Here is a 25,600-nt window from a genome sequence, read left to right on the forward strand (position 1 = left end):
GGGCTGGAGTGATAGTATAGTGGGTAGGGCGTTTGCCTTGCATGCAGACGACCCGGGTTTGATTCCTCCACCCCTCTCGGAGAGTCTGGCAAGCTACCGAGAGTATCTTGCCTGCACAGAAGAGCCTGGCAAGCTACCCGAGGCATATTAGATATGCCAAAAACAGTAACAACAAAGTCTCTCAATGGAGGCGTTACTGGTGCCCGCTTGAGCAAATCGATGAGCAATGGGATGACAGTCTATGACAGTCTAAAATAATTTTATTGGTAGTATTTACTCTGAGAATGGTCATCCTCAGTTTTCTATACCGAAAGAACACAGCTGAAATGTATAGAAATCCCCAAGCTTTTATTTTAGTTGTTAATCCCCATTTTCATCAGACTAGTTAATAAAGTGATATGAATTTCTTATTTGTTTGTGCTGAATAGCTTTCAGTGAATATGCCAGTGAACACCAAACCATGTAACAGGTAAACACCAAGAAAAGACATTGGAATACTGACTCTAAGAATGACCCCTTTAGCAATTTTATGAGTTAAATTACTAGAAATTTACATAAGTACTAGTTTTCTGTATTCTTTCAAATAAGGCCTTTTAATCCTATTACCTAAAGCCTAGCTTCTTAACTACATCACTATCCCACCTGTGGTGGCATACCTAATGTTAGTGTAGTTTATAACTATACTTTTAATGACTTATCAGTAAATGTTCGATTTGTGTGCCGATTTTTATACCCACATGCATGAATTACATAAAAATCTCAGGCATAAAGGGGTCATGAGCCCGGGCCAGGACTTCTTAATTTTTTTCCATTTACAATCTCTTTTTGCCCCAAAAATGCAACACAGGGGGGTGCTCTTAGAAATGCCTTTGATTTATCATGTGATTAATTTTGTATTAATTTTGGTTTGGGGGCATTCAGAAACCTTTCATTGTTGCTTTTTTTTTTTTTTGAAACTCCCACATTTACTTACATATGGGGTTGCACTCCACAGTTTAAGAAACTTAAGATCTAGTGGCTGGAAAGGCAATACAGAGGGTAGGGTACTTACCTTGCAAACAACTGACCTGAGTTTGATGCCTGGCACCCATTGTTCCCTCACACTCTACCGAGAATGATCCCTGAGCACAGAGCCAGGAGTAAACCCTTAGCACTACCAGGTGTGGCCTAAAAATCACAGAGAGAGAGAGAGAGACAGAAAAAAAACTCAGGTCTAAAGAACATGCTTCTCTTTCCAGTCTTATAACGGATGAATTTTATTTTTAAAAGAGATACTGGTTGATCCTGTTCTTGTGGCATGAGTTTAGGAATTATTTGTGTTTTCTTTGGTAGGGGGAATGGGGTACCATGGTAACTTGGGTTGAGCCATAGTTCAATTAGCAAATTAATTAGTCTGGTTTATAGAGCCAGCTAGTTATTTAGAAACATCCTTAGTGACTCTCTGAAAGTTGAATGTGTTTTGTATTTGCTGTTGTCTGCATTTTTGTAAACACATTTGTTTTTCAAAAGAAGCAAAATGGGAGGTGTGAAGAGCACTATTTATATTGCAGAATCGTTCTTAAGCTGTGATTTACATCAGTCCTTAGAAATGGAATCTATGATAATTTCCAGTAACCTGTTTCTGCTTTCTCTCTTCTCTCTCCTTTATCTCTTTATTTCTACCCACCTCTGGAACTTTGGGGGACCATCACAGCCTTGGATAAGCTCAGCACACAACACCTGTACCACCCCACCCAGGTGGAGATTGTGCAGTCCAACGTGGTGTTTGACATCAGCAGCCTAATGCTCTATGGGACACAAGCTGTACCTGTGCGGCTAAAGATCCTGCTGGACCGTCTCTTCAGTGTCCTGAAGCAAGAGGAGGTGCTGCACATCCTGCACGGCCTGGGCTGGACACTGCGGGACTACGTCCGGGGGTACATACTTCAGGTAGGGGGGACTTTGAAGCTAGTATCTGGGACTAGCCCTAGGAAGGGCTGGGGAGGGCTTTTGGCAGATCTATTTTACTTCTTAGCATGCAGAGGACTGTATGAAAGCAGTTCACTAAGAGTACATCAACTCTGGTGACCAAAAGTGAAGAGAAAGAGTGGCATCATAAAAAAAAATCACATTTGAAATAATTTTTTTTAACTGTGTTTGCACTCTTAAGTAACTGCATCTATATACACAAATAAAGGTAGATCAGGAATCAATCAGAATACACACATACAATAGCCTGAGTTAGGGAAGAGTAGTTGAGAATGACCAGGCATTAGTTTATCCTGTTTTGTTTTAGATGGTCTTTTTAACGAATTGGAAAGGAGTTGTGATCAGCAGTCTAGCATTGAACCTCACTGTATAGATAAGAAAGCAAAAGTAGTCTGATGATTTGTGATGCTTTACAAATGCAACTATTCTTTGTTTTTTGTTTTCTCTAATGTGTATGTATTGGAGCCCTCCTAAACTTAAATGGAAAAGACTTTTTTGAGGTGGGTGGTGAGCCTGTGAAAATTTGAGATTGCTCTTCACTGGGTTTAGTTGGACTTTGCCTCACACTTAATTAAAGGTTTGGTGTTTTCTTGGTTGTCTATATACCTTAACTTTTTGTTTCTTCATCCCATTAAAAGGAAGAATCATAACTCCATAAAAATCCTGCTTTGGGGGCTGGAGTGATAGCACAGCAGGTAGGGCATTTGCCTTGCACATGGCCAATCCAGGTTCGATTCCCAGCATCCCATATGCCATATGGTCCCCTGAGCACCACCAGGAGTAATTCCTGAGTTCAGAGCCAGGAGTAACCCCTGTGCATCGCCGGGTATGACCCAAAAAAGAGGAAAAAAAACCTCTGCTTTTATATAACCAGTACACCATTATTTTCCAAGTCATACCAATGTAGTTGTAGATTTGACCTTCCCAGTACCTCACCTTCTAACCAGATCCGCTTTGTATTTATGGCCATGCCAGTCTGGTAAGAAACTTAAGATTTTTCCAGAGGCCTGCAGCCCATTGCAGACTGTCTTTTTTGTGCAGAACTCCATGACTTACTTTGTATTGTATGCTTTGCCTCTGAAATATTTTTATGGCCATCTGCTTTCTATGACCCTTAAATGGTATATGTTGAAAATTGCATGTTGGAAGACCCCAGGATCCAAAAAGACTGTTGGCCAGTGAAAAAGTATTTTCTTCTGCCAAAGGAGATCACAGTTTGAAGAGATAGAACATAAAGTGATGTCTGAAATTTTCTCTAGGGATAATATTAAAACAATGGACCCCTTCAATAATACTAGTTTTGCTTTGCCAGTATCGTTATTCCCTCAGCTACCCTGTGTCAATTGTTGAGGCCTTGGCTGCCAGTACAGTATGTAATGGGAAGGGGGGTATGTGTGGGGCTCAAGACTCCTAATAGCTTTTACCTGGCATAAACGCACACACATTCCAATCATTCTCCTGTCTGGTATCTCCAGGTGTGAGGGCAAAAGAACAGAGAAGGGAAGATGAATGAACTTTGAGACAGAGAGGGGAGTATAACCTGTCTGCTTCATGACTGCTCTCATGAGCATAGAATTGTCTCTTAGCTTAGTGAGATGTCAACTTGGATGGCACAGGAAATTTGGCCCTCAGAAGATGAGATAATGATGATAATAATAATAATTATATATTACACTTTCCGTTTATAGAAGATGTAAGATGTTCATAAGCATTATATCATTTGCCTCAGGATGGGGACTTTTCAGTGGGGTGAGTGGAAAGTCAAGTCTTGGGTGGTCAGGGGACCCCAGGGGTCACAAGTTCTAGGAAGAAGCAGCCAGGAAAAATAAAGTATGGAACTAGTTTCACAATCCATGCTTGTATTGGCCTTAAGATATGTACAGTGCCACATCATTCTGCAGGCATTTCCACGATGTGATTATTAATGTCCATTTTGAATAGGTTTGACTCTAAGTGAAGCAACAGATCTCTTACAAATTTCTAATGGAACTCTTATTTTTGCTAACACTTTCCTTTATTTAAAACTTGATGTATCACATCCCTATCCATTACCCTTTAATTGACTCCACAACGATGCCTAGTTCTGTCGTTAATGCTGTATTTCAGTTCTTTTTGTGTATTTTTGGCATAAGATAACTAGAACATGTATACAGTCTCTGTAAAAAAAGGGCAGATTATGTGCATGATCATGAGTTTTGCTTTTTTCAAACAACTCACTTTACTGTTAGTGTATCGATGGTAATATATAAAGAACCTGTAGTAGGATAGTCTTGATCTTTTGTCTTGATAGTTACCTGTTTATTGTCTTTCTGTTTTTTGTTTGTTTGGGGGCCATTCCTGTTGGTATTCAGGGCTTATTCCTGGCTCTGTGCTGAGGGTTCACTCCTGGCTGTGTTCAGGGACCATTTCAGTTGAGGATTGAATCGGGATTGAACCATTAACAAGGCAAGCTACTTAACCCCTGTTCTATTTCGCCACCCCACCTATTTGTTTTCTTTCTCAAAATTTTATTTATATGCTAATTCCCTCCACAAAATTTTATGTTTTCCTAAAGCATATGTTTAATATGTATTCTCTGTGTATTTTTGTATGAGATCCCAGGATTTAAAGACAGAAAATTGAAAGAGAAATTATGCACAAAGAGAAATTTAGCCAAACCTCAAACTAAAAATTATTGTCTCCATTTCACTGTAATCACTGTAATCCTGTTGCTCATCGATTTGCTCGAGCGGGTATCAGTAATGTCTCCATTCTGAGACTTGTTGTTACAAGTTTTTGGCATATCAAATACGCCACGGGTAGCTTGCCAGGCTCCACCGTGTGGACCAGATACTCTCGGTAGCTTGCCAGGCTCTCCGAGAGGGACAGAGGAATCGAACCTGGGTTGGGCTGCATGTAAGCAAGGCAAACGCCCTACCCGCTGTATTATCATTAGGGGTGAAATATTACATACTGACTTTTATTTTAATACTCTAGTACTCATTAACTTAGTAGATTTTTTTTACAGACTCACAAATTTAATAACTTTTTTTATTCAGAATTTAGAATCGACATTTTGAGATTATCAGGTGATTTTTTATAGTAGCAGAATACAAGGTTTAGTTTTTTGTCTTGTTTAAGTGATAAGATTAATATAAGATGGATTTTATTTAAATGATGCTTGTTGTAATTTTGCATTTATTATCCTTGGAAAAATATTTCTTGGTTTAGAATAAAAAGAAACTGAGGCATCCAAAACTTATCCCTTAGGTAGTTAGTAAATGCTCATTTTGCTTTAAAAGTCCCAAACAGAAAAGAAATACAACCTTTTCCTCCAAAACGTTGTAATTTTATTATTGGCTTATAATTTAAAATTATACATAGTGATGATAAGGTATGTACAAATGGCTTTTGCATGTAAATACATATGACATTTTGTACTAGTAGACTATAATATGTGCTTCCAAAGATTCTGGAACCCTATAGTGCACTATTAGTGTACAAGTCATTTTATCTGGCTAAAACTCAATTGTCTTGTAGCCCTCAAGGCATCAATTTTAGCATTATTGCGCTCAACAACAGTATATTGAATATTATGTCAGTTAAAGGAGAATAATTATCAAGTCAGGCTAGAGTGGCTGTTAGTCTTACCACATATTGACTTGGTTAGCAATTGGCTATAGATTATGTTACTGGGCAAATGAAGATGTACAGTAAGTTGAACTGGTGAAGCCAGTATTTTAATTTAGCCCTCTCTGGACCCAAACTTACACTCTTTGTGTATAATAAGCTACTCCTGGCCTCAGATACAGGTTTTTTTTTAAAGTAAATAATAGCAGGTTTCTTACCTGGTTTTGAATTTTTGGATATGGTGTCAGGGAAGTGAGAACATGCCCTTCAAAACTGTCATTTAGAAACATTCTGTAAAGAGGTTATTAAAAGAAGGGAGATGATAGTGATTTCACACATTTATTTAAAAGACTAATAGTATATTTTATAGATCCTGTGCTGTTTAATAAAAATTACATTTTTAATTATGTGACTATGTGTAATTCTTAAGCCAGCCATCTGGATATGAAATATCTAACAAAACTTAGACCCTAGTTAAACTGTGGATCTTAACTTAAACTGTGAATCACAACCCTGTAATAATTTTAAATGTTTTAAATTTTTGTTTTAACATAAGGTTTTTGTGATTTCTTCATTTGATTTTATTAATTTGATTTGTGCACCAATTTATGTTACTGTATGCCCAAAGTCACATAAAATTTCTTGGGCCAAAAAGGGTCATAAGTGGAAAAATATTAAGACCTTATTTAGAGTACATTTATTTTAAAAATCTTGTTAATATAAAAAGAGATAAAGCACTCTATATTTTCCTGTGTGTATTAAAGGTATTAAAAAATGGTGTAAGCATTTTTTTACAAAACAAAACTGGTAATGCTAAAATATAAACATACAGGAGCATCAAATGATTTTTTTCTTCTGCTGAAGAATAAACCTTATTTCATGACAAGGACACTTTCCACACATGAAAGCAGTCTGCTGTATTTTTCCCCATTTATTTATAGCATATTAGAAATAGGTTATTATCATTGTTTAATCGTTTACAATCAAGTTTTTACATTCTTCTTTTAGTTTGAATGTGTAATTGACTTGCCTGGTGGATGAGAAAAACTCATTCGATGGCTTTTCTATGGAAATGTCCTTTGCAAATGAGTCCTGCCAAAATTCAGAGAACCATATCAGATACTCTGAATAATTAGCTAAGGTGTCAGCAGCCTTGTGAGAGGACAAATGGTGATGCGCATTTCAAATCACCTATGTCTTGAAACAATCAGAACTAATAGAACAATCAGCACTAAAGAAGAAACTTTCCCAGAATATTCCAGGGGCTCTTGTCTGAATTTAGATTTAAGAGAAATCCTGCTCTGAGAGCCTCTTAATATGTGTTAGTATAATAAAAGCTCTGCTAAATTCTGGAGTCAGTGGCTTATGAAACTAAGTAAGTAGCTTCCTCTCCTACTTAATAACCTTTTCCTGTCAATCTCATGAAAGTTTTTATTTTCTGGACACAGATCTTTATTTTGCGGTTTTTGTAAATTCAGATTGTTCTCTTTGAAATTTCCTACTTCTGTCACTGGATAAGCAATTTCTTATCCAATAGGTATGAATAAAAGCCCACTTTATACAGAGACCTCTTCTGTTCAGCATAACCAATGTATGTCTTTTCTCACATGGCTTTCTTAGGATTCTATTTAGCACTAATCTAATTTAAAATAATTCAGTTTTTAATTTGGTTTTCCACTAGTGAATGCCCCATAAAGGCATAGTATTTGGTAAATATTTGCATAATGAATGGACAAACAAATAAAGTGCACTTGTTCTACCTTGTTGTTTCATCATGAAATTCATGAAATACTCAATAACTACATGGAATACCCAGCTATGTTTATCTAAGGGTCCTTAGTCCCTTCGAACTTTCTTCTAGGACTAATTGCTACAAAAACAACTAGCAATGGATTGTTGAGGGCAGAAAGAAAAGAAGCACTTGCTCCCACACCCCTGAGATAGAGTGGTCTGTGTAGAGTAAGTGTTTTGTGGTATCTGTGGGGTAGAAGATGTCAATATAAAATAAACACTTGTATTTAAATAACTTTTTGCGGAGTAGGTTCACATGCCAGTTCTTTGAATCCTCTTATACCTTATCCTTGCAGATAGTATCAATGAATTAACATTGGGAGTAGTTGAAACTCAAGAGGTTAAGTGATTTTTCCCCCATGATTATAGAAGCTGTTAATTGTCACAATTCACACTCTGTAAGTTTTCCTGCTCTTTTTAACCATTACTAACAAGATCCCAACATCCAGGGTGGCAAGTAATAGTATAGTACATTTTGGAGGAAAGAAATTTTGAAATCTCTTTTAAACTCCTATCTCTGACTTACTAAATATTGGGAGTGTGTGTGGATTTTTTTTTTTGACAGCCATGCTGTTTTTCCAAAATATCTGAGGGTTACAGTTTTGAGGTATGATTTGGTGAACAGAGAAGGTCTAAAAATACTAAACTAAGTTAAGTTCTTCCTTAAATTCTGAGGCAGATTTATATGGTTGGCCTTAAGTAAATTTAGGTGGAATTTGTTTTTCTTGGTTTCCTTTTCTTCACTATATTGCATGATATTCATCTACATCGCTCATTTACAAGACCAAAAACCTTCTCTCTGTTATTTATTTCATTAATACTTCATTGTAAATTCTGTTTACAGAATTTTGATCTACCTTTATTGGGTAAATAAAAATTTTGATTTATCTTTATAGGTATATATGCTTTTTGTCACTGAGTGTATTTTTTGGGGAAAAATATTCTCTACTAGATTAATCACATTTCATATATCTCAAGTTGGGATTAGAGTGATGTAAGAAAGATGAAGTAGCTTTTTGGTTGTCTACAAAGGCCTATCAGTTGAACAGCAATTGGACCCTGGAGACTGAGTAAGCAGATTATATTAAATTATATGCCATGAATTATCTATGTGAATATGGAAAAATTTGTGACTTTAAACCATAACTTCATCATCAAAATGGTGGTAGCCTCTTTTATGTACTCTCTTGACTTTGAATGGGAAAATATGAAATATTGTAAACTTCTAAAAAGCTGTTTGCACTTACATGAACTCATAAAATTAATTGATCAGTTGCACCAAGGGAATAGGGGAATATCAGATGCCAATAATTTTTTTTCTGTAGATACCAAATGCTGGAAATTATAGAAAATGTATTTTGAACTTGAGCCAGCATCAATTAGAAAAATCTCATTATTATGTTAATGAGTAAACTGAATTACTAGTGGCCTACACATAGGTGTTTTATCCTTCTCTCCACAAGACGAGTAAGCATTTGGGGCAGTGTTTTCTTCCAAATATACTGAGAAAAGAGATGATTTAGGGTTTCTGTTTTGAATGATTTGACCATTTTCTGGGGCCTCAGCTTCTGCAGGTGGCATTCCTAAGAGAGGGTGGAGGTTCTGTGTCAGAATTTCATGAATCAGTACTGAAAGTAGAGTAGGTTGATTTTCTTACGCCACTGATCCTAGCTCACTTTGGGGGCCATGTATCACAGGAATCTTGGATATGTGGCCCCAGGTAAATAGCTGTTTCCAAATGTGACCTCTGAACCATGGAGGATCAGTGGAGATCAGCACCTACTTAGATGTGAGAGAACCATTGACATTTTGCCTTTTCTTTATACAGATGGAAAACTCAATATCAGTGTACTGTGATTATAACATTCATAGGTACGTTTGAATCTTGGGTCTTTTTCTTTCATAACTTATAAAATTAGGTATCTTTTTTAATCTACTTATGCCTTGATTCCTTCACCCATAAGTCCAGGCATACTGGCAGTACCTCATGGGTGTGTTGTGAAGATAAAATTAGATGATGCATAAAAAGCATTTAGTAATTTTCACTATTAGTATAGTGATGGAAAAGATGATATAGGCTATTCTAGGCTATTTTCAACTGGATAATTTTGGAATTTGGCCTATAAAGAACCATAGATGTTTGATTTTAAAATACTTCACTTAGAATAGAGTGCCTTTCAGCCCATATTAAGGGTAGCTACTGTTCAGTTGCAAATCACACATAATGTACATATATATACACAGAAATATGTGCTGTACATATGTTTGTAGTACAAACTTATTACAATAGAAAGGCAAATAGTATTTAATAAAAACTACTTTGGATATGGGAGTAGACATTTGTTTTCAATCTTGGTTTCACCTTTTGATAGTTTTGTTGCTTAAGATAGACCATTCAAAATATTTGAACCTAAGTTTTTATATCTATGAAAGTTATTAGATTAAATGATTTATAAAGAACTTAGTTAAGTTCTAAACCACTGCACTTAATTAATATTAACCGTTACTTTATTATGAATGCCTGAGAATGTCTTTTTTTAAAAAAATAATAACTTATTCAGTTGAGAACTAACATTCATTTTATCTTTGTATTTCTCTGTTTCATCAATTCCTGGCACAGGGTTAATGAGAACAGGATGAATTTTTAAAAAATTAATTAGAATAGCTGGGCTTTTACCTCATTTTATGAAGCAAAACATTTAAAATAGGCAACCTGTATATATATATATATGTATATATATATACACACACACACATATATATATATGTTACTTGACCTGTATGTACTTAGGTATAAATTCATTTTTGTAGTCTTTCAATTAAGCAGATTTTATTGATTGAGTGCTATGTGCTGAGTACTATAGAAGATCTTTCAAGAAGCTCACATTCTACTGGGATTAAAAAAGTAGCTGAATAGATCATATACATTATATAATCAAACTGTGAAAATGTAGGGATTACTCATAGCACTGACATAGAAGATGTATCATTTGACTTCAAGTAAGGTTGGATTTTCACCACTATGATGTAAGATGTCTTGGCATCGATCACATGAGCAATATGTGAATATTTTTCAGAAGAAAGGGTGAATGGACAAGATCCTTTGTCTTTGGCAGGGATATACAAAAGATAGATGGTTTAGAGCAATGCTCTCCATTTATAGTGTCTGTTTGTCAAAGTGCTTGGACTACAGACATTATCCAACAATTCTTCTAACTCCCTATTAGAGAGAGAGTTTTTTTCCAGAGACTATTGTCATCCCTGGATTTAACACATTCATGGCTGAAAGCCTTAGAAAGGGTCAAAGCTGGAAATAGAGAACAGGGATTTTTTTGAATCCATTGTCAAAGCTTTCAACTACTTGAACAGCAGTGAAAATATCACCTTGTAGCCAAGGTCATAGCTTTACGTTTTATGCTTAACACTTTAAAATTATTCTTTGCCATTACGGATTGGAACTATAATGTTTACTAAATTTCAGGATGAAATACATTGATTGCTTAAGTAGGATTTGTGCCTGTTTGGAAGTTTGAAAGTGTTTGTGCATTCTCCAAGAGGAGCAGAAATTAACTCCTCCCCCTAAGAAAAAAGGTCATTCTTCATGTTATAGCATGCTCAGGTTCTGGTTCTTGCCCTTAAGCTATTGAGATCATAAAGCAGAGACCTTAGATGAGATACTGCATTTAGAAATTTTATTTGAGATAAATGGAAGAAAGGGCAAGAAAGCTGGAGCCTGGGGATTCCCTAAGTAGAATGCTTTAGAAAAGGTGAAAAAAAAAAACCTCCTTTTATATGTTCTTAACTAGAGGGATAGTTGAGTACTTTGCATTAGGTTTAAGGTTGTAAGGTGGTAGCACAAAGGGATTGGGAAAATATAGGATGTTTGAAAGGATTATTTTCCTTTTATCCTAGGTACATATTATGGGCCCATTCTCCTGACATTCTGTCCCTGGATTTTTTCTCTATGGATAGTCTCTTACTAATCTCTAATCTATCACCCCTGCTGTCCCCTTATTACTGTATCATTCATTTGATAAGAATCAGTTCAGATTTACTTTAAATGAATATTACCAGTAAAGGCACTGATTAAACCATATGATCTCTGGAACAAGGACTATTTTTACTCCTTATTTAATTTTAACTATAAATCTTTTGAGCTTTGGGTTTAGACCTCAATTCTACCACCAAATTAACTATAACCCTGCAAAAGTATATAAAAGTATATAATTTATTTTCATCTTGTTTTCCTGATAATACTTTTCTAATAGAGTTTTGAGGATAAGGGAAGTAATTTATTAATTCATAGTAGAGCTCGGTAATGTTAACTCTATTAGTAAAATGATTTCTCAATCCCTTACCTTCCACAACGCTTTAGTTTTCATAGAAAAGAAGCTTCATTTATCCATATGATAATATGTGAGTTCCTGTGTTCTTTTTTGTATTTGAAGAGGGATAGGTGAAGGTTGTACAGAAACTGAAATCTATTATTTATAATAAACTTGTTTTTTGTTTTTGTTTTAAAATAGTTGTTTAAATGTAGTAATTCAATGGTTGGTACACAGTACATTATTTCTGGGATAAGATATAAACTGAATATCACGAAGATATTGGCTAGGCTCTCAAGACCTAGTTCTACAATTGAAACAGTTACAGTAATTATTAAATTAATTCCTATAATTCTTCTAATAGAATTGTTTCTGTTGAATTGCCACATTTGAGATACTTATATGTGAAATCAAGGACTGTGAAAAGTAGAATGTGAAAATGGAATCTGAGTGGTTTTCTGGAAGCTTTAGCTAAATGCATGCAGATGGGACAAACATTTACTCTTAGTTGATTCATGTGTGATAGCCATATATGTGGTGCAGTGATTGGAAAATGGAACACAGGCCAGTGTATTTATTAGTAGAATTGAAGTGACCATTGCCAAAATGACTTATTCTAGGAAGAACTGTTGAAAGAAGAAATTTCTTAAGAAAGAAGAGCAATATTGTTATAGAGTAGAGAGGATAGAACAAACATTTTTCTTTATAGGAAGAATGCCTTGCTGGTAAGAGGTGTGAACAAGTTTATAGGGAGAGTTGAATTTCAGTGAGATGAACACTTTGTGCTTTAGTTTTGTTTTGTTAGTGTGCTTAGGCCAGGTCTGGGCCTGTTATTCAGAAACTTTAATTCAGCTGTTGTTTGCATCACCATCTATCCATTTAGAAGGAGTGTGAATAGTGATTCTGATCATTTCCAAACCTGACATTGGTTCCTTATAACCCTCAAACCTAAATAAGAGGTAACTGGCTAGTAACCACATACATTTTTTTTTCCCTTAAGTCTTCCTTCTAGGTCCTGCTGTTTAGGAATTGGTTTTTTTTATTAATAATGAATGATTCTCCCCTTCTCTCTCTCTCTCTCAGATTTGGATGGGGGCTAAGAGAATAGATTAGACAGTGCTAAGTGGAATGTCCTGCATGGCAACAGAGTCCATAGTATAGAAGGTCCCCAAGTTAGAGACCCAAAGCATACTACTGGTATGCATTTTCTTTCTAGAAGTGTCTTTCTGTAAGGCTCCAGTAAAGAAAGCATTTTTCATAGATTTTTGAGAAGTGAATGTTCTAACGAAATGTGTTAACCTGATTTTTTTCTTCTCACGTAAGTAATTTTCTCTTTTTAACAAAGCCATAATAATAGTGTTGGTGGCAGCTTTCTAGTTAGTATGAGTAATGTGGTTACTGTAATTTTTTTATTTCTATTTCAATATGTCTTCGTGTGTACTTGTTTTTCATTTTTATTTTAAAATAGCAGTTGAGTAAATGTGGTAATTTGATGGTTGGTACACACCGCATTCTTTCTGGGATGAGATTCGGACGGAAGACTATATAACAGCCTTTTTTATTGTTTTTTGTTTTGTTTTTTCGGCCCACACCTGGTGTGATCAGGACTTACTCTTGTCTGTGCTCCAAGATCACTCTTGGTGGTACTCAGGGAACCATATGTGGTGCTGAGAATTGAACCCAGTTTGGCTGTGTCCAACACAAGTGCCCTGCTAAGTTATCATTCTTGCCCATAATGGTTATTTCTTTTCATTTCTTATGGACAAGTCAGACTGGGGCATGGACCACTCAAATACTAATTTTTGGTCAGCATAGACCAGTTTCAGATAAATTAATGTTTTAACAATAGAATGTCTATCCCATAGGTCTTTGTCTCTAGAGTACCCATTAATATTAAACCTGTTTATTTTATGAAGTGTTGATAAAATTTTTTTTTAAAAGTACCCAAGGAAACACCTTAAATTGGTTCATCCATTTGTCTCTTTGTAAGTATGGACACATGTTAAGAAACTTTAAATTAGCATCAAAATATACTTAGATTTTCCCTGAAAGAATAATTAAGAGTTACATGTCTCTGTTCCTGTCATCTCTGCCAAAATTAGAGTTCATGCTGAGTATATTCCATTGAGTCAGCCATCATTCCATCACCAGCAGGGATTGCTTTTCCACGTATTGACATGTGAGGGAATGTCTGCCTTGCAGTAGCCATGGGCTTGTGCCAGATTTTGCGTTCCATAGAGGCAGTTGCTGGGAGCTTTTCAGTTCTGAATCAGAGATACAGTTCATAATAGCTGAGCAAGGAAACCAGGTTAAATCTATGTCCAGAATCATGGAAAAAAACTTTATATCCTTTCCCTTTTTGTAGTGCTTTATTACTCTAAAATATGAGTGCTTGTATCCATTGATCCTCCTGTGACTTTATGTTGGATTCAAATTGTGGTCTCTTAGGTGAAAAGGTCAGTGTTTTATTCATTCAGCCACACATCGATGGAGATTAACTGAGAGCAGTACAAGACATTTGGATCCTGCCAGACCTGGGGCACCTGAAAGAAGTTTTATTTCTTTTCTCCCTAACCTTCCTGCTGCAAAAGGGGATGGCTTTGTCTTCTGGGAGTGAGGGAGGATTGTGATTGGCTCTGTGTTAACTGCCTCAAATCCTTGGCCATAGGGTGAGAAAGAACCCTAGAGAATCAAACTTGTCATCTCTGTAGCATCACCTGATTTAGTGCTTTTCCTCAAGTCTGAGATGTCTCAAGGGGCCTTTTTTCCCTTGCAGCACTGATCTTTCAATGAGGTGCTAGTGTCTGTCCTGAGCAATAACAAGGAAAAACCATGAAGTGTGAACAGCTCTTATTAAGGGGGTAAATGTCATTAACGCCTTTGTAGCTTTCTCTGCAATCTGAATGCTCTTGTCAAGAGAATGCCTTACTGAAACCTCTTTGAAAATCATACAAATGGAATTTAAGATGCTGAAATTTTACATTTTAATTAAGCAAAACCATTAGCCTCATTTCCATATGCATTTTTGGAGTCAGTTATACTTATGTCTTAAGAAAACAGCCCTCTAAAGTAAGGCTATTAGAAAATTGTAACAAATTTTTTTTTAAGAATTGGAGAAATATTTGTTAGACTCTAAATAAAAGTTTTGCCTATTTTTTTTGTTTATGAGGAGCATATGCTTTTCTGTTTTAATTTTATAGACATCTATATACTAATGTATCTGACCATAATAAGTGTGTCTTTATATTTTATATGAGAAGACATTTCAAGTTTAATGAGTAGATCAGTCTGGGTGATTGCAACGTCTGCAGTCTGTAATGATTTTATTATTTTCATTAAATAAAAATCTTCTTCTGTCATGAAATCTTCCTGATATAAAATTCTAGTATTCTCTAGTATTTTCTGGCAAGAGAGAGTATAGTATATTAAGTATTAAGGTACTTGCCTTTCATTATAAGTCCCAAGTCCCCACTATAATCTTTGAGCCAATCCAGGCATATGCTTTGAGCACCACCACCAAGCATGGCCCCCAAAGAAAACAAAATTCTTAATAATCTTTTAAGTAAATTTTCATGTTGAAATATTAGTTACGCTATATTGTGAAAATGTAATGTTTAATATTAATTTCTTTTGACTCTGGATTGTATCTTCCAGTTATAAAATAAATCATGTTTAATAGTTGTTTTCAAGTACTCAGATATACAAGGAAAATTGTTTTTAACTTTGCATAATTTTTATTAATAATCTAAATTGAAACATCTGATTTAAATCTGGGGGTGATAAATCCAGAAAACTTACAGGCAAGTTAGATATAATGGATAAAATTAATTATATGGTTCTTATTATTACAATTTAAATGTGACCTTTTTTTTATTTAGAATGTAATCTTTGTTTTAAATTTGATCTTTCATTCTGTTTCAGAATTCTTTAAGCTACAGGTTTTTGTGTGTATCTGTGATATGTCTCTAAGTGTGTGTTTCTTATTTCGAAAATTCAGGAAAATTTTTTCATTCACCATGTATTTATTTGAATAATTATTAAATGTCAGGTATAAAGAGGTAGATCTGATCTCATCTGTTCTCAATTTAAACTAAAAATTCTCAGTTTAGTGGAGGTTAAAGCTCCATTTAAGGTAAAGGACTGGAGAGGCCATCAGTGTACAGCTTCTAATGAATATATTAGCATGATCTATAATTAATACAATAGTGGGTTATATAATGTAAATAAACTCTGGGCACTTACTTGAAAAGTTAATGCTTTAAAGAAATTTAAACACTCCTTGATCCTCTCAGTTGTACTAGTAGTTCAAACCCTGCAATTAAATGGCTAGACAAAATTAATTTTCAACTCAGCTCCACTTTAAAAATTAAGACCATATATTTTAGGGGCCAGAGAGATAGTACTGGGATTAAGAGTACATGTGTTTTATATGAAAGATCTCAGTTCAATCCTTTGCATTGAGTGGCCCCCTAAGAAACATGCAGTATGAGCCTGGTTGTCCTCAGGCACCACCAGTGTGGCTGAAATGGACCCCTAAATCACTGGGTCAGAGAGTACCTTTTAATCTTGGGCCCTAGCACTGAACCACAGTCCCACTTGGCCGAAGTATCAATAGAAGTGGCTTCCAGACTCTCTGTACTCCATGAGAGAAAAATAAGGAGGTGAAAATAAATAAAATAAATAAGCTATTTTAGTTTGAATTATTAATATTTTGCTGTCTGTTGTGGAAAACACACCATTTAGACCATAGAAGTTAAGCAAAATAATATATTTCCCTTAACATAAACATTTTGACATGTTAATAGAATTTATTTTAAAATTCTATCTTAATGGAAATCCAAAGATATTTATTTTTAGCTCCATCTGGATCATTTTGTGAAAGGTATCCATGAGGTCACTCATTTAGAGCAAAAGATATGTGTGGAATTATCTATTTTAGTATCACTTGGGAATGATTTAACCAATTTTAATGTGGGTGCTTTTCATTAAATTGCAGTACTTTGTGAAGAGCACCAAATTTGCAGTTACTTTATATTTTCTTCGTTAGTTTCTGGTAAAAAGAATGTTAGTTTACTTGACTGCTTTTTTGACTCAAATATTGCATGCATGTAATTAAGATAATGATCTGATGACAGTAATTTTGTTTTATGGATAGACGGTTCAGATTTTAGCACAATAAGAAAGGTACTGTTTGACAGCCTTCTACTTTGGCCTCTCTTTTTCTCTCTTTTATCTTATACCTGTTATGTCAAGTATTATTTCTAAGGTTCTTGTTTTAGAGTAACTAACATGAGATGTCTAGAGTCTCAATAATATCAAAGATACATAGTAAACCTACTTTGTAAATATTTTTAACGGCAACAGATGAAAGGAAACTTTACTGCATTATACATTCCATATGGGAAGGTATGTAGGACCAGAAAAAGATAGACTTTTGGAAGAGGAATACAAGAACTGGAGGATTTTTTTGTATGACTTACTCACTTGAGCATATTGCTGTTACAGTCCAACCACCATTCTGGGTGTAAGTTATGGTTTCTCAGTCCTGAGAAGATTCTGATAGCTTTATATTTCACAAACACTTTTTGTTTGCCTGTGCTTTGTTCTGAGTCTGGTTACCTTTTATTTTAGTTAATAATTGTCTCTTGCTAAAGTGTTGTATTGGCTTTCTTAATGAAAGATATGTGGACCTTCTCAATCATGTTATTTTGTATTAATAGAAAGTCAAGATGTTAGAATTTCAATATCACTGTTACATAGTGACAACATGAAGGTATTAATTTTCTACGGTGTTCTTTTATTTATTGATATATATGATAAGTTTCTACTTAATATCTAAATGCCCAGGAGGACTTGAAAAATTATGGTTTTGTTATTATTCACCTGTTTAGAGAAATATTTGTGAAAGAGTAATTTGCAAATGTGAAAAGTTTATAAAGTTCTTGCAAAAAAATTTACAATGTAGTGAATGAGGTAGACTGAATACATTGTATATCTAGACAGTATTGTTTGACTTCTATAATACATATAAAAATACCCATTCCATAAGTATTTCTGAAATATTTACAGAACTAAAGGATACTTTTCTGTAGCATAATTGTGTACATATACATCTTTCCTTATTTAAATAGTTGAAAAATGTTATTTTGGCTATGAAAATGCTAAATGTTTCAGGACTTAGCTAACCTTAGAGAGCAAGTGGAGCATTCAGTTAATAAAACATTCCAGTAAACAGTTACAAATACCATTGTTAATAAAAATCTGGCTTAATACAAAACCTACTCTGATGGAGGGTGATGTTGGAACATCGTATGCTTGAAAAATCCTATTATTAAATAATATTTAAATCACGGTGGCTTAAATAAAAATTTAGAATTAGGGGCTGAAGAAATATAATTGGTGGAGTGATCTCTGAACTCTGAGTCAAGAGTAAGCCCTGAGCACCACTGAATGTGATTCAAAAGCAAACAAAAATTAAGTGAAAAATAACAACCCAAAGTTTAGCTTAGAAAATGTTTTCAAATTTTTCTTTTTTGTTTCTTTTTCAAGTGTGTCTTTGGGGGAGTGGAAATAAGTGTGACCTTAAGTAATATCTCAGTGGGCTGAGTGCAAGCTCAGCAATGTGGGAGACCCAGGTGCAATTCTGGTACAGCTTCACACCTTGAGCTCTGCCACAAGGGACTGAGCCCAAGCACCAAACCTGGAGTAACTCCTATGTGCTACTAGCTATGGACAGCCCTTCAACCCCACTTCTTCAAAGAGAAATAAAAATGTAATTTTTTCTGTTTACATTTTAAACTAGACTATTGTTTGTAATTAAAATTCTATGAAGTATTTATAGTATATATACAGTTTTACATATGTTACACTTTCTGTGAATAGGACTTAAATGTAAGACTTAGAGAAAATGGAAAATGGGAATTTTCCTTCCTTTCAGAAAGACCTTGCAATTCATGATTAGGAAAAGAGTAACATTAAAAATTAAATAAAGCAGCTAAAGCTTTAGATAGCACAGCGGGTAGGGCGTTTGCCTTGCACGCGGCCAACCTGGGTTCAAATCCCAGCATCCCATATGGTCCCCTGAGCACCACCAGGTGATTCCTGAGTGCATGAGCCAGGAGTGACCCCTGTGCATTGCCAGGTGTGACCCAAAAAGCAAAAAAAAAAAAACCCTAAAAGGATATTTAAATATAGTATAAATCCGTATACCTCCGTCTGCTGGTGATTCTATTTTAAGGCTTTCTTAATAAAAGAACTCTCAATTAGAAAAGTAAGTTCACATAAGATTGAGTTAGGTGACCTGTATAGAGTTTTATTACCTTTTTGTACTTTTACCCTATGTTGAATGCTTCTAAAAAGTTAGAAAGAGCACAGTAGAGAATTTCTAGAAAAGATTGGAACTAAAATAGAAAAGAGTAGAAGCAGAATACTGAGGACATCAATTGGCAGGATAGAGGTTTTGTTTTATTGGAAGCTGACATCTTTTTAAAGTGAGTAATGGTTGCTGCATGGCAAACCATTCCAAACTTGATTGCTTAAAAACAACCATCATTTTATTATTTTTCACAAGTCACTGGGTGGGTTGGGAAATCCAGGTACATTGACAGGGTGGGCTGGTTCCTGTAGGATGGCCTAATTTCCACCTCTGCCAGTTTAGGTTGTTCACTGAGATGATGGGACAGTCTTAACATTTATCACTGAGCTGGTTAGTGTCAGCTTGTTCACGTGGAGGTAGTTGAAGAGTTTAGCAGCAAGACACAGCAGGTCCACATATGCAAGAACTTGGAAAGGGTCTGTGTGCTTCATATTTACTAGAATCACATTGGCCAAAGCAGGTCACCTTGCAAAATCCATGGTCAGAGTGGGAGGTGATTAATGCAGAACATTGGACTTGGAGGCCTGAATAATTTGGAGGCCAGTACTATAGTACTCAGCCATCAGATTAGTGCCTTCTAAAATAGAAGTAGTATTTATATGGAATGGAGAAGAAAGGAAGAGTCCTGAACTAGGCTGTCTAATTAGAAATTTACTTTCAAGCAGAAATAAATCTAGCATTAAAGGAGGAAGGACAGTCATCAGAGAGATTAGATAAAATCATTTGCTGATTGAATTCTATAGGTGAGGGAGGGAGAAGGTGACTTACATTGATTCTAGGCGTCAAGGTTGGGTATATGGGAATCTAGAGAAATCTTGGGGCTTCGGACTTAATAGCGCCTGTAGTGAATATCTATGCAACTTATTAAATAATTCCTGCTTTTAGGTTCAGAAACATTTATATGAAATGAGACTGCAACTTTGAAATCCTGTATTTTAATTTAATTGTTTTAAAATTCATAGCCTCATTCCATTGGTCTCTTTACTTTCAGCCTCATAAAGATGATTAAATTGCAAAAAATAGTTCATGTCATCTTTATAAACCACTTGAGTATATTTGCCATATAAAAGTCCAGAAAGACTGAACTTCTAGTTTTATTTCTTAGAACTAAATTTAGGACTTTTGAAAACTTTGTATTTACATATACATCTTTGATACTAATTTTCTAGACAGTAATAAATCATCCTTGATAAAAGTAAAAATATGATGGTGTTTTTCTAAACCCATAAATTTTAGACTGAGACGAAGCAGACTGAATTTAGCTTCTTTTACAGCCATTTATCTGATAATCTAGAACTTAATTTTTCAAAAGTGTAATATTTTGAGGAAATCATTTGTAGATTGTAGAGTTGTAGCACTATCGATTGCTTGTGAAGATTAATAAAAGCCATATTCCTGTTACAGGAATTAAAATTTAGCTTGTTTATGGTCTTCCTATACCTCCTGCACATGCATAGAGAACCATTTTGTTAGGGGAGTATAATTTATCTGTAAAAGAAATTGGACGTGTTTGGAGAAAAAGGAACTTTAGTTATTAGTTTGCTTCTGGGAGAAAAGCATGTAATTTAGCATTTATTTTAAAATGTGAATATATAAACTGTTTTCTGTAACAAATAGTACATATTTTTGTTTTGTATTCTGGTCTGCTGAGGAAGAAAGGGGAAGAGAATATGAAAGAAACTCAATTTTTTTCAAATAATCTTTTCAGATTTGTTTTGAACAGTTAAAGCAATGTGGTTTTGCAACCATCGGTATAAAGCAGATAGTTGCATCATTAGATAGCCTACATTACTAATGCCTGATTCTATTTATAGACAGTTTCAACTATAAAACTAAAATAGTAGACTGCCAAATCTTAGATCAAAGATAGAATCTCTTTACTCAGTGTTGGCTCTACCAATCACTAGCTAGCTGATAAACAGAATAATAAAAACTTATTAATTGGTTGGGGGGTTCATAGCTCTTGAAGTTCACGAAGGTACTTCACAAATAATGATTTATTAATGGCTAATCAAATAGTTTTATTAATATTTTAATAGATTATTAAATGGAATTTTGTATTTAATGATAATAAAACCCAACAACACATAAAACTGGATAATCAAATTTTGATCTTCTGATATATCTTTGCATTGAATATTGCTTATTAATAATTTTTAAATTTACTAGCAGACTTTTAGAAAAGGCAATTAAGCAATTATTTGGTTATTTGGTGATCATAATCAAAGCCTAGTTGTGTTTTTAGTACTTGAATGTTTTTAAAAAACATTTCAGAAGTCAAACTTTTTTATCATTGCATTGAAATCTCCTATATATAACCCATAAGAATGATTATCTTTAAATCTATTTTTAAGATTCTATTTCTCATAAAATTTATAAAATGTTCTACCAGCTGATAAAAGACTAAAACAAAAAATTTTAGTTCTAGTAACACCGTATTCTGCCTTTCTTTCCCTGATGATTATGTAAGCTTTCCAAATGGTTTGCTATTCAATTTCTATGTATTTCCTGTAATGATGATTTACAAATAGAAGTAATGTTTAAAAATGTAATGTTTGTTTTATGTTTATAAACCAGAAATTGAATGAATGAGATTGTGTATGTACTATGTGATAAAAATAGGCAGATTTTTATTCCTTTCCTGAATTTAGTTTAAGACCATGAGTATTTAACTCATTCTGATTTTTGTCTGAACTGATACTGCTACATGCTTAAATAAAAGTAGTTTATCACTTTTTTTTTTACATCTTAACACATATAAACTGTCTCTTTTTATTGGCTTCTATTCAGAATTATTTCAATGTTTTATGCTCTTTATTCCTTAAGTGTATTTATATCACATATAAATTGACAAGTTTAAAAAAACAAAGAGTTGAAATGACTAGACTCTCATTTACTATTTATTATAAACAGAATAACCCATGCATTTAAATAAATATTTTAAAACCTGTGAGCCTGCAACTTAACTTTGTTTCTAGAGGCTGTGCAGGGTATTTCCTGTCCAAAGCACAAGCTGTATGTTTAATTTGTCATATCTAATGTTTTTCATATTCAGAAATCATGCTCCATGTTATGTCTTATAAGACTTTATAAAAATAAGTAATCCAAATAAAATTTATAGTTATTTTTAAAATATGTCTTAGCAGCATTATCTTGTTCTCCTCTTTTTCTTCTTCTCAAATGGGTACAGATGGGATTATAAAGTTTAAATAAATGTCTGTTTCTAAATGAAGTCTAAGTTTTGAATTTAGACAGCCATCTATTATTCAGAAGAAGCTAGTAGTCTGTTGCTAACTGCTCCACAACTCTTGAAATGTGAAAAAATGGCTGTATTGAAGTGTTTACTGATTTTTCTAGTTAAAGAAAAAATTACACTGTGGATAATTTCAGCCAGTCAGCACAAATCACTGAGCAAGACTTTAAAAGGAGATGTGCATACTACTATTACAGTATTTCATCCATCCTAGTTGTAAATAAAAATGTCAAATAATTAGTATGTGTTGAATTTATTGTTAATATTATTTTTTAAATTATAAGCTCATAGGATTTGATGTCAGTGTCAGCCAGTTTACAGAATTTCTGAACCTTTCTGAATCATCTCTAATGAACTGGTGTGAGTGGGCTTTTGTTTGTACAGCCCTGCAAAAAGCCATTTTTTCTGATTGTAAGATGAGTTGTGGTAAATATTGTCTGTGAGCAGAAAGACCTACGTCTGCACACCCAGGGACCAGAGATAGCTATTTTTTCATTCAGCTTGAATTTCCTATAATATTGGTGTTTACTTTAATATATGTCTTGAATAGGAACTAAATACAAGAGTCATTTCATTAAGGAGCTAGTGGTATTTAAGGTTTATTTGGAAGAATTCTTTGTTGTTGCTTTTTGTTTGGGGGTCATGCCCAGAGGTGCTCAGGGCTTACTCTTGGCTCTGTGCTCCTAGATCACAGCCATTGGTGTACAGAGGACCATAAGAATATCAGAGACCAAACACAGGTTGCCTACATGCAAGCAAGTCCCTACCTGTCATGCTATTGCTCCAGCCCTGCAAGAAATATTCTTGTTTCCTTACCTATTGACTATAACATTATTCTCAATTAAAAGACTAAAAGTCTTCTCTTCTAGGAGAGGGGAGAATCTTGGCACTCTCGTGGTAGACATGGTATAAGCAGCACTGAAAGTAAAAAATACTTTTACAAACATCAAAAATAATAAATTTTAGTATTAGAGTAAACATAAGGATAATGTCAGCAGATTAAAGATCTTTGGCTTTTTGGTGGAAGGTCAGTAATTTTTTATACCAAAAACATAAAAAGTAATCTATTACAATCATATTATCACAAGTGAAATAAAATAATAATAAATAAAAGTAGCCTGATAATTAGCCACACCAAAAAGTTTTATCTTCTGTCTGTCAACCAATGTGTCCAAATACTATTAAGACAGGGTAGTTTCTTCTACTATTAGTATTGACAACTATTACTCAAATATATTGAATCAAATTTTAGGCCAAAAATTGGGGCAGGAGAGATAGTATAGTGAGTAGGGCACTTGCCTTGCACATGGCTGACTCAGATTCAATCCCTGGCATCCCATATGGTCCCCTGAACCTATCAGGAGTAATTTCTGAGTGCAGAACCAGGAGTAAATCTTTATATCACTGGATTTGTCCCCCAAACAAAGCAAAAATATAATTGATTTCTTTGGGGAACAATACGTGATCTTCAGATAAATTCATTTTAATTTGTCGAAAAACTGCTGGTTTGTATGGTTAAGAAAAAACATCAGACATATTTTGTGTGTAACCCTTTGAGTATTAATTCTGACCAGATCACACTGTAAATAATGTTAACTGTTGTAAAATAAACACAGCCGAGTTTGCACCATATGTTTTATAATTTTTTTTCAGCTTCTTTTTTCTGTTTGTTTTTACTGAAATGGAACCTACTGATAGCTCTGTGAAGTTATGTTTATATAAAAGTAAATTACACTTGTACTTTAACAAACTTGGCTTCACAAGCTAGTATCACTAGGCACTTTTTGTTTAAAAAAACATAAATGAAAGAAAAGCTTCTTGCTCCCCCCCTTCTTTTGCTGCCCCATCCCCAACAACAGTCTCCCTCAACATTTGTGATAATGATTTTGTGCTGGTTTCTTGTTTTGTACATGTGGAGGAGCTGTCTTTGGAATGCCACCCAGAGAAGGGAATCTCCTTACCACTGAACTCACAGAAGGCATTTGGCTTAAGTAGCCCCAGAGTGGCCTTTCGTATTGAGGCTACTGTGGTCTCCTAGTTTGTTTTTGTTTTTTACCTTCATGCTTGCAAGTGCTTAATACTATTAGAAGTAAAAAGCTCAAAGCTCCTTTAGAACATTTAGGTAATTTTAAAAACTGTTATTATTTTCATAATCACCATCTCCTCTTGATCTCAGGGGAGGCTGGGAACCCTTGATTGTCTTTAATAGAGCATATGAAACTGATAGTGCCAATGGGAGGTGGGTGGCAAGTTTCGTAATATGCCCGTCTCCTCCTGCCCCCTCCTTGCTCATTGCTAAATATGTCTCTTGGCAGATCTGACAATATCCATAATTATCAGGCACTACGAGCCCTCACTGTAGAACTGCTTCTGCGTGACACCTGTCCAACTTTTGCTCTTCTCTAGCATCTCCTCGTGCCTCAGCTTGCTGGGTTCACCTCACGTCAGAGCCACAGTCTGCTGTTAGTGAACTCATTTTTCTTCTTGTCAAATTCTCAGACACTAGAAGTTCTGCCCACACAGTTTACAACATACGTTGTGGTTTGTGTTGCAACCTTTCACACAGTAGGCATTTCATAAACTTTGGGGGAATGAATGAGAAAAGTTGACGCAGACAGTTCTCTTGGTGTTATGGTTTCCATTTCCCCTACTTTTAAGTGCCTTTCCTGCTCCTGACAGATTTGCTTCGCACAATATAATCTTTCCTAGGAAAGCTCATCTTAATCATCATCATCTTTCCTAGGCTGTGAAAAGGCTGCTTGATTTTTATAGATGACTGAAAAAGAAAATCTAGGGAATCCCAACTGACTTTCACAGTACTTAGTAATTCTTAAGGAAATATGGAAAATGAGTAAAGAAAAGCAGGATGAGTTCTGAAACGTTTGTACCAGAATGTATTGGTAAGGTGAGAAGTGAGGATTCCTGTAAGAGAAGAATTGTGTGAAAGGAAAAATGAACAATTAACCCCACGTCAGATTTCATGTCTGCAGAGTCAGCCTTAGAGATTCTTTAAAAATCTTTGTGGGCGAAATCATAGAACTGGATTTTTGGGTTTGTTTTGTTTTGTTTCAATGGAATAATTGCCCAACATTAGAAGGTTGAATTATGTATAAACCTTTCTTCCTTAGAAACTTTGGCAATCTATTTTATAATTAATTATATTTGGAAATTATGATCTAACGCTTATTTTAAAATTTTTATTCCACTACACAGTCAGTAATTATCTTCTACTCAAAAGCTCTTTTTCTTCAACAGGGACAAAAAGGGTTCAGAGTTAAA

The 25,600-nt window shown here is 34.6% G+C and overlaps 1 protein-coding gene across 1 annotated transcript in view; it reads left to right on the top strand.

Moving 5' to 3' along the window:
* The window catches only part of BNC2 (basonuclin 2), a 477,043-nt gene that overhangs the window by 345,176 nt on the left and 106,267 nt on the right, over positions 1-25,600 (top strand). The window contains exon 5 of the mRNA XM_055144211.1: positions 1,694-1,929. Coding sequence (XP_055000186.1) covers positions 1,694-1,929 — 236 coding nt within the window. The remainder of the gene's footprint in view (positions 1-1,693; positions 1,930-25,600) is intronic.

The sequence above is a fragment of the Sorex araneus genome, chromosome 1 (assembly GCF_027595985.1).
Source record: "Sorex araneus isolate mSorAra2 chromosome 1, mSorAra2.pri, whole genome shotgun sequence".
NCBI lineage: Eukaryota > Metazoa > Chordata > Mammalia > Eulipotyphla > Soricidae > Sorex > Sorex araneus.